We start from the raw sequence: 9,140 nt of genomic DNA, 5'->3' as shown, positions 1-9,140 counted from the left end.
TTCCGCTCGTTGCCAACGCTGTGCGCTGATTGGACTTCGCCCGTGGAGACGAGAAGCTCCGAGGACCAATGAGAAGCGCGGACTCGAGACCTAGCCTTTGAGGGTGGGGCGGAGGGCGGGCCCTGTGGCGCCGCGCTACGGGTGCCGGGTGGGGCGAGGGGCCGGGATGTGTCTGCTGCTGGGGGCCGCGGGCGTCGGGAAGACGCTGCTGGTGAAGCGGCTGCAGCATATCCTTCGGCGCCGGGGCGGGCCGCGCGGGGGGAGCCCGGGCCGGGGTCCTTCTCTGTCTCCCTCGGGGTCCTTGACTGCCGGGCACAGCTCAGCTCCCGGGATGCGCAGGGCGGCCTGGGGGAGCCGCCGCCGACGCGGCCCACGGTAGGTGCCCGCCGACCCGCAGGCGCGCTTTGCTCGGAGCTGCCCCGGGGGGAGGCGAGCGCGAAGGGACAGGCCCCCTGCGGCCGGGGGGAGCGGAGGGGAGGCCTGCGTCCCGCCACGCTGGTCCCCTCCCTTCCCGAGAGAGAGCTCCTTGCAGAATGGCGCGGCGGGCTTGGTCGCTGTGGAGGCCGGGGGCTCGGTGGGCGAGCTGCCTCCTGCTCGCTCCGTGCATCGTGGGTTCTTTTCCCCACAGGTGGGCACCGACCTTACCGACATCGTGGCCGGGAGAAAGATCACCATCCGGGAGCTGGGGGGCTGCATGGGCCCCATCTGGCCCAGTTACTATGGGAACTGCCGTTCTCTCTTGGTGGGTCACAATCCTCTGAGCTTCTTGAGGGAAGGGGTCTCCATCCCGGCATTGCCCGTCCCCGACCTCTGCCCGGGCTAGGAGACAGGGCCTGCCCTGGAGTCGCTTTCTCCTCCCAGCCAAGCCTGATTGCTGGCGTTCCTGCTCCAGAGCTAACGTTAGGGCTCACGCATGGCTTTCCCCAGGCAGCATCTGTTCTTTCTAAACAATTTCTAGACAACCGCCCAACGTCCTCTCTCTGCTTTGTTCCTCTGGGGTCTGGCTGTTAACATTTGACTCCTGTGTCCCTCGGGTTGGTCTCACCCTCATGACACTAGTGCCCGAAATGGCCACACAAGAGCCACACCGTGAAACAAGTGAAATCTAGTCATCCCGTATAACCCTTTTTCTCCATTTCTGTGTACTCCAGTTTCTGTCTACTGCATTTCTATCTATCTATTCAAAAAGCGTTTTATTTTTCCTGAGCCGGATCCCTGCCCCTAGGGGAGTGGATCTGGCAGGGATCATGTTCCATTCTGGAGCATTCCGAGTCTCTTCCTTCTTCCCTAGTTTGTGATGGATGCCTCCAGCCCCACCCAGCTCTCTGCCTCCTGTGCCCTCCTCCTGGGGCTCCTTTCTGCAGAACAACTTGCGGAAGCATCGGTCCTGATCCTCTTCAATAAGATGTGCGTGTCCGTAAGCTGCAAGGGAGCACCAGGGGCACCCAGGGCAGAGCTCCCAGATGCATGGCTCAGGAAAGGCGGGGAGCTGCCAAGGGGTCGGGGTGGGGGCAGCCTCCAGTCTGACAGGGCACTTCTTTAACGACAGTGACCTGCCCTGTTACATGACCATGGAGGAGATGAAGTCGCTGATTCGGCTTCCCGACATCGTCGCCTGCGCCAAACAGCGCATCACCACCGCAGAAATCAGCGCCCGCAAAGGCACTGGTTTGGCCGGAGTGCTGCGCTGGCTCCAGGACACCCACAAAACCAACAGTTGACAATGAGGCAGAGGTACGTGGCTAGCCCCAATATGTGGGGAGGGGCAGAGTGTTGCTTGCCCTGCAAGGGTCTGTCTTGTAAGGGCAGAAAGACCCAGCTAAAGCCCTGGAAGACAGGATTTTTTGCTGAGCTGGAGCAGCAGGTAAACTGAGGCACACAATACAGAGGCTCTAAACGCCTGGTCTCTGCATGGCAGCCCCTCAAAAGACTGTCCCCAGGACTGGGAGAGAGGGTCAGACATAGGGGGGCAATCCTGGCCAGGGGCACCAACTGGGGGCTCTGGGATTTACCCACCCTTCCCTGGGAAACCCCCTCTGAGCTGTTCAAGTTTCTGGCACTGAGCATGTGTCCCCCACAGGCGACAAGTGGACAATAGGAGTGTCACAGGAAGAAGGAATGACTGCCATGGGCACGTCCATCAGCTCCTTTGCTCGGGGAACATTTTTTGAGCTCCCCCAGCTCAGCGAGGAGTTCAGCAAAGCACAGGGTAGTACAGGCTCCACCGGAGGCCACCACACCGGGGTGCTCACAAGCAGCATTCCAAGATGCCTCTGCCGTGGCCTGCACTTTGGCTGGGGGTGGCTTACAGGAAACCGCCTTTTCTGTTGATGTGCGATTGGTCCCCTGGGGCTGCTGTAACAAACTGTCACAACCTTGGTGGCTTAGAACAATGTAAGTTTTTCCCCTCACAGTTCTGGAGACCAGGAGTCCTAAATCAAGGTGTCGGCAAGTTGGTTCCTTCTGGAGGCTTCTGCAGGAGGCTCTGTCCCATGCCCCTCCTGCCTTCTGGGGCTGGCAGCTGGTGTCCGCAGCTTGTGGCTTGCAGAACTTCAGTCTTCGCCTCCGCTGTCACCCAGCCGACTCCTGGGTGTCTCTCTGTTCCCTCCTTATAAAGACACCAATCCCTGGATAGGGCCCCCCTGAACCCAGGATGATTTCACCCTCAATTTAGCTGCCTCTGCAAAGATCCTTTTACCAAACGAGGCCACAGGCTCTGGCAGTTAGAACTAGGAAATGTCTTTTGAGGACAACACTCCCTCTGCTCTTGGGCCCGGGTTTGCATTTCCTAGAAATGGCTGTTTTGTGTTCTCCGGCAGCTCGGGCTCCTTTAGCCACACGAGGGGTCCAAGCCTCTGCTGCCCTGCTCCCCCCGCACAGAGCTTCCGGAGGAGCTGGCCCAGGGCCTTGGGCTCTACAGTTCCTGGCTGGCCTGTTAGCTGGGGGTGAGTTTTGTCCAAATGGTGGATCTTAGATGATGTTTGCAAATAGCCCTTTGCAGATCCTCCAGGGTGATACGGGTTCGGATTTCTTTACTTCCCAGTTGAAACGATGGGCCTAGCAGGGCACCTCTTTGGGAGGGCTCTGTACTGGCATTTTGTGCTGCACAGCTTGTGCCACGGCCGGGGACCACCTTCTCGGACACGCCACCTTGGTGCACACCTGCCACACCACTCACCGCTGACACGCCACCAAGCAGCCGTGGAGGCTCCCGGCCCCGGTCCTGCCTCCAGGGTCCCTGTAGGAGATTTCACAGACAACTTGGGATCTGAAGTGATTGGCTTGCAGATGTCCCCCAATTCCAGAGTTCTTTAACAAAGCCTAGTTAAAATAGTTAAGTTCTAGAAGAATTTTTTTGAAGTTATATCTCAGCACCTTCTTCAACTAAAGGCATAATAATTCAGAAACAGGAGTAGCAGTAGCAGTTGTGAGCTCCGGTGCTCGCCCGCCCGTCCCCGGCCCTCGGGGCTCCCACAGGTGGAAAGTGCGCCTCGTGAGAACCAGGGGGGCCCGGGACCCAGTGTCTGGGGCACAGGGGCCTTCACTGTGAAAAAGGCCTGGGGTCCATCCTGCCCAGGGCTGAGGGCAGCCAGGCCTGTGGCCACCCCTTGGTCATGTCCCTGCCAGCCTGGGGTGTAGGCTCTCCTGAGCAGAACCTGGGTGCTTGGTTTGGAGCAGACCAGGAAGGGAACTGGGCTTCTGCCCCATGTGTTTTTACAGCCAAGCCCAGAGCAGATGGTAAAGGCGCCCAGGCCATGGGCCAGGAGACCAGAGGGGACAGGCAGGAGCACGTGCTCAAGGAGGGTGTCGTGAGGCGTGTGGGTGACCCGGCCAAGCTTGTTGAGGGCAATGGCCTGAGCTGGACACCTGCTCCTAGTACTTAAACTGCCTGGGAACGTTCCTTTAGATTAAGTGCCTTGGTGGAGAAATCCCTGGACCGGACCCAGAGATCTTAAATATTCGAGTCCCAAAAAGAACAGGCTGCCCAGGACCCAGGGGACAGCGAGCTTGAGGTTTGGGCACAGCCTGGCTGGGACAGCCCTGCTTTCGGGGGGCAGAGCTGTGCCCAGCAGTGGCCTCAGCTACTGTTTCTGGCCTGTCAGAAATGGGCTGCCCCGGCCGTGAGCTGCAGGGACCTCTCCAGTACTTGGCAGGGAGGTGTTGGCCGGGCAGGGCCTGTGCTCCCTCACTCCCGTTCTTTCCCTTCGAGGTGGAACCATTTTGGGTCACAGGCCGAGGGCTTGACGGGGCGATGGCTGCGCTCCCCCACACTAAGAGCAGGTTCCGCAGGAGGGGAGAGCTGCTGAGTGCCAGGGCCCCGCTGGGTCCTCTCAACCCTGAAGAGCCCCAGGTGCCATCCCCGGGGGAAGCCATTGGGCGGCAGCAGGGCCCTGGGATGGGGCATCCAAAGGGGTCACGGGAATAAATAAAGGAGGCACAGCTGGCCTCCGGCCTGAGCAAGCGTTAGCATCCCCTGCAGAGCTGGTTAAGACATAGTGGGGCCCCACCCCAAGTTTCTAACATCACAGGTCCACAGTGGGCCTGAGAAGTGTTTCCAGCAAGCTCCCTGGGAATGTCAATGCTGCTGACCCCCAGCCCTACCTTTGCTTCCTCCTATTTGCAGCGTTGCCCTGTCCACTCCGTGCCCTCGGCCTTCTGTTGGCTCTCTGGTCCCCCAGGAGGGCGTGCACCCCACCTTCCTCCTGACAGCTGCCCAGCCCTTTGACCCGTGTTTTAAACTAACAAATGGCAGAAAAGATTTAAGCTTCCCCCATTTCCACCTCTGCTGAGGCTCCTGGAGACTGTCCCCGAGCAGGGACGTGGGCGGCTGCGCCCCAGCCTGGTAGAGGGTGGGCACAGGCTGTGATGGGGGCAGCGGGTAGGGATGGGCCTCTCCAGCCCGAGGCCACCCGCCTCCCCATCCCGGCTCTGCCTGTTGGTTGTGGACAAATTGAACCAACCAGGACGAGCTCATCACCCTGGGCAATGGGGAAACCGATCCAGACTACACGCTCTAGACAAATCTCGCCAAATTCAAGCATTGATGAGAGAGTAATAGATTTGGGGGGGAGGGGTCATTGTTTATGAAAACAAGCTCTGCTACATCAAGTAATAAATACAAAGATGCCATGGTATTTGTTATTTTTTTTCCTGGTTATTTTTTTTCCCGGATTTTTTTGGTCAAGTTACAGGAAACAACTGAGATCTGCATGCAGTCTTAGTATGGAAATTTGAGGGGGAGTCCTGGTTAGGTTTGGCAAGTTGGTCTTTTTTGTATATAACTCGTGCACTTTTTAATTGACTACAAAGCAACAACAGTTGTTCAAATGCTTACATAAAAAAGTTATATTTAGTAGAATCTAAACTGTATGGTAAACTGGTTGGTCTCGGCTAATGAACAGAGCATGCTATTGCTAGTAATCGAAAGGGGAACCCTTAGAGTTGTGTTAGCTCATCATAGGGAACGAGGAACAATTGGGGCAACATAAATGTACTCGGAAGAGAAGATTAAAGTGAGTGACTGGTACCGTGGAGGCAAACCAGTTTGCTGTAAGGTAATGTAACATCTCCATGTATTTTTTTAACCAATGCTTAGAAAACGAAACAGAAAAACCCGGGTAACCCTAAATGCTTTTAAAACCCAAATCATGTTCATCTGCAAAATATTTTCTCAATCTTGGAGACTGTAGGTTCCATGGGAAGGAAATGGGGAGACAAAAAGAAACCACACTCTTGGCATTTTGAAGAGAGTTTCATATGAACAGGGGATGAGCTGTAACTAGGCATCTTGCAAAGAATCGGAAGGCTCCAGAGCTAACGAGGCGGCTGGGACCCCACACTCAGCCAGGTGCCCCCAAACAAGTGCCAGTGTGTGGCCCTGCGTCGGCCCCTCCGCAGGCTCTGACCACGCCACCAGCGGGCCAGTGGGGACGCAGTGGGCTGCAAATTGTACGGAACTAGAAAGCTGGCCAGGGAGCTGTCGATTTTAAGGACAAGAAGGAAATAGGGGCTCCTGGCCCGTGGGTCACTCGGCAGCAGGGGCCTCACCACGTGACGCTCTGTGACTGGATCCGGGACAACTGTGCTGCGTCGGGTGGAGGCAGAAGCTGTCATCTTTCATGATGTGTGTTAGCAAACTTGCTGTCCTTACGTTCTCATGGAAACTTCTAACCTAGCTTTTAAAAATTCACTATGCCTTTATTTTCACTCTGTCAATGATTCAGACAATGTCTTAAAACACATAGATACGTATAAAGAGAGAGAGATGATAAATGGCGGGCACCATTTCCCCAGCCTATAGAGGGTAGCTCAGGCCTTTCTCCTCTAGGGCGGCCTCTCCAGGCCCCCTGTGGACAGGGCTGAAGGAGGCCTGGCCCCTCCACACCGCGCCCTTCCCACGCCACCCTCGCCAGGAGCCCATGGAGGTCGCGCTCCAGCATCATTCCCAAGATCGCCGTCACCCGCTCCCTGGCCCACAGCTGGCCTGGAGCCGCCAGGGAGACCAGCCGTAAAGGACGTTGGTGCCAATGTCATCGACCGTGATCGATCCCACCATCACCTCGATTAGCAATACCAGCCCTGCCATCACCACTGTGGAGACTTTCCTTCCCGGGCACCCACGCCCCCCTGTGACTGCTGCAATTGATGTCATCGCCATCGGTGACCTCCGTCCCTCCTGCAGACTGACCGAAATGGTCTGGCCTCTCCCACTGGTCACCAAGTAATGATGGCAACCCTGATCACAGGCCTCCCTGCCTCCCCGCGTCCTCCGTCACTCACGCCGGCCCTTGAGTTCTCACCGCCCTCGGGGAGGGGCCCGGGCAGCCCACGGCTGTGCCAAGACATGCCAGCCCGAGTCACTGCGGCACTGCCCGGAATCCGCCCATGAGCTGCTTCACAAGGAAGCTGGCGCCATCAGGGAGGGCAGGTGCGGACTTGGGGAGCCACGGGCCAGGGCCCCCTCCTCCCCGGCTAGTGCTATGGACCACCTCGAAATAGCAGCGAGCTCCCCATCCCCCCGCCACGAGGCGTGACCCCCGGGACATGCGCAACCTCAGGGCGGCCCTCAGCAGCGCCTTGGACGATGCCACAGAGCACACAGGGAGGAAGCGATCCAGAGGCCGGCAACCCTCGCTGAATTCTGCGTGCTGCTGGGGTAGCCGCGCAGCTGGGGAGGCGGGATGCTCTCCCCAGGGGCTCACTCTCACCTTGGTTTCGGCTCGCCGCGGCCATGCCCGTGTGCTCCTCACTTCCCAGGGTGGCCTGGGCTTTCCCAGGGACACCTTTCTGGAGGGCCCCCGGCCTCACCCCGGGGCACCCTCACGCACCTGGGCCCATGGGCCTGCACTGCTTGCCACCCAGGACCCAGACTCTGCTGGCTCTGCCTCGGGGGCAGCCCTGAACGCTGGGTGAGAGCTGAGTGTCGGGGGTGGGGGGGTCAGACCGTGGGGCTCAGAGCAGAGAGGATCCCCCTCCCCCCCAGACGGCTGCATCCCCATCAACAGCAAATGCCACCCAGCGCAGCAGATGTGCAAAGCATAGGAAGGCCACTGGGGACACAATACACTCTCTGCAGGTGCAGGAGTGGGGGTGCAGAGAGGGGTGCAAGGTTAATGCTGGAAGGGGTGCTGGGCCCCCCGAGAAATCTGCAGGCTGGGGCGCAGGGCCTGAATCCGATGGGAACGGCAGGAGGTACTTCAATGGATCTCGTGGTTGCATTCGAGACGACTTGACCGTTTCCTCCAGGACTGAGAAACCCTTGGGCTCGATCTGCTCACTGAACGTGTGCCCGAAGGGGAAGACGGAGGGGACGCTGCAGGAGAGGCGCTGGGGGAGAGACGCTAGGGCCTGGGGCTACTGTGGCCATTCCTGGGGGGCCTCGAGGCACCCTCAAGCCAGGCGGCCCAGACTTGCAGAAGGACGATCATGAGCCAGGATGGAACTGAAACAAGGCCGGCCCGAGGCCCAGTGCCAGCGAAGGGGAGGAGGGGACAAGGCCTCGGAAAGTTCTCCATGGGGGTCCTCCCGGGGCTGTGATGCCCACTGAGCAGGGCCAGAGAGGGCCCCGACCCCGGACAGCCCTGGCCTGGCCCCGCCTCGCTGGCTGCTGCGCCCTCCTCCGGAAAGACCCTCTCCTCTGTGAGCGCTGCTCCAGCCCCCAGCCCCGGCCCGGCCGCCTTGTCCAAGTCCCCAGGGGCAGGGCTGGAGCGCGTGGCCACCCAGCTGGGAGAGGTGGCCCCACCAGCTCCCCTTGAGCCCGGCCCTGCCCAGGGACCACCTCGGCTGGACGGTGCAGGCCCTGCTCCACGGGCCGCCACGGGGACGGCCGGCTTGTGCTTCCCATATGCCTCCGCACCCCTCCAGCGCAAGCTCTGTGCCTGGAGTCTGGGGCTTGGGGCTCACTGCAGCTCAACTGGTTGGAAAAAGTCTCGGGGACCCCCTGAGCCCCGTCCCAGCCTGGAATGCGCCCATGGTGGGCAGGGGTCAGCGCACAGAGCTCAGGGAGTGCAGGGGCCTTGGGACGGTGGCGTCACCCGATGGTCCAGGCAAAGGGGTCCCACAGGAGGACGTGGCCCTGGGCGGGGGAGGGGGAGGCCAGCTCACGGGGAGGCCCTGGGGGGCTGACCATCCCCCCTCCAGGCTCTTCTTCCCCCCAACATCCCCGCCTCCGCCAGCCGGGACCCAGCTGCCCCTCCGCCTCCTGAGGCTGCCTGCAGACCCGGCCAGCCCACCCAGGGCCCTCAGGGGTCGCGGGGGGCAGAGTTTAGGGGAGAGGGCCCCGAAGAAGGGAAGGGGGCTGCGGCTTTCTCTGACTTCTGAAACTTAAACCCCAGCGAGAAAGCAAAAGCAGAGCACAGGAGAAAGTGACCCACAGCAGACGCCACGCCTGGGCCCCCCGAGTCTGGGGGGAGGAGGGAGGCACCTGCCGAGACCTCTCTGACACGCTGCTGCTCCCGGGGGGCGCGGAGCCCCAGGCAGCCCCAGCGCGTCCTGCAAGCGGGAGCCGGGAGCCGGCGCCCCAGAGCCCCAAGGAGGCGCAGCCCCGCGCGCCCCGCCCCGGGCTCCCCGCGCGCCCCTCGCGCGCCTGCGACCCCCGCGGCCTCCCCCTGGGCCGCGTGCTGAGAGGGGCCTGGTGGCCA

At 60.4% G+C, this 9,140-nt stretch overlaps 1 protein-coding gene across 3 annotated transcripts; it reads left to right on the top strand.

The window, feature by feature from the left end:
* Positions 1-132: 132 nt before the first annotated feature.
* ARL16 (ADP ribosylation factor like GTPase 16) lies at positions 133-5,130 on the top strand. Of its 3 annotated transcripts, XR_005212881.1 has the most exons (7): positions 155-227; positions 317-375; positions 629-742; positions 1,292-1,407; positions 1,550-1,734; positions 2,081-2,209; positions 2,415-5,130. XR_005212881.1 is itself a non-coding variant. In XM_037810751.1 (6 exons), exons 1-5 carry the CDS (start codon positions 167-169, stop codon positions 1,719-1,721), a joined length of 522 nt encoding a protein of 173 aa, XP_037666679.1. In that variant the 5' UTR covers positions 133-166; the 3' UTR covers positions 1,722-1,734; positions 2,081-5,130. The 3 variants fall into 3 exon arrangements, 2 of the variants coding, with proteins under 2 accessions (XP_037666679.1, XP_037666677.1); XM_037810751.1 differs by having other exon boundaries at positions 133-227; positions 2,081-5,130; XM_037810749.1 differs by lacking the exon at positions 2,081-2,209.
* The last annotated feature ends 4,010 nt before the right edge of the window (positions 5,131-9,140 follow it).

This window comes from Choloepus didactylus, chromosome 18, assembly GCF_015220235.1.
Source record: "Choloepus didactylus isolate mChoDid1 chromosome 18, mChoDid1.pri, whole genome shotgun sequence".
Taxonomy (NCBI): domain Eukaryota; kingdom Metazoa; phylum Chordata; class Mammalia; order Pilosa; family Megalonychidae; genus Choloepus; species Choloepus didactylus.
This window is presented reverse-complemented; position numbering and strand designations above follow the sequence as displayed.

Bases quoted from the DNA above. Each gene is read 5' to 3' on its own strand.
- ARL16 (XM_037810751.1), top strand. From the start codon at position 167: ATGTGTCTGCTGCTGGGGGCCGCGGGCGTCGGGAAGACGCTGCTGGTG. The intron at 228-316 runs ATATCCTTCGGC...ACTGCCGGGCAC, and splicing joins GCTGGTGAAGCGGCTGCAGC to AGCTCAGCTCCCGGGATGCG. The intron at 743-1,291 runs GTGGGTCACAAT...CTTCTTCCCTAG, and splicing joins GGAACTGCCGTTCTCTCTTG to TTTGTGATGGATGCCTCCAG.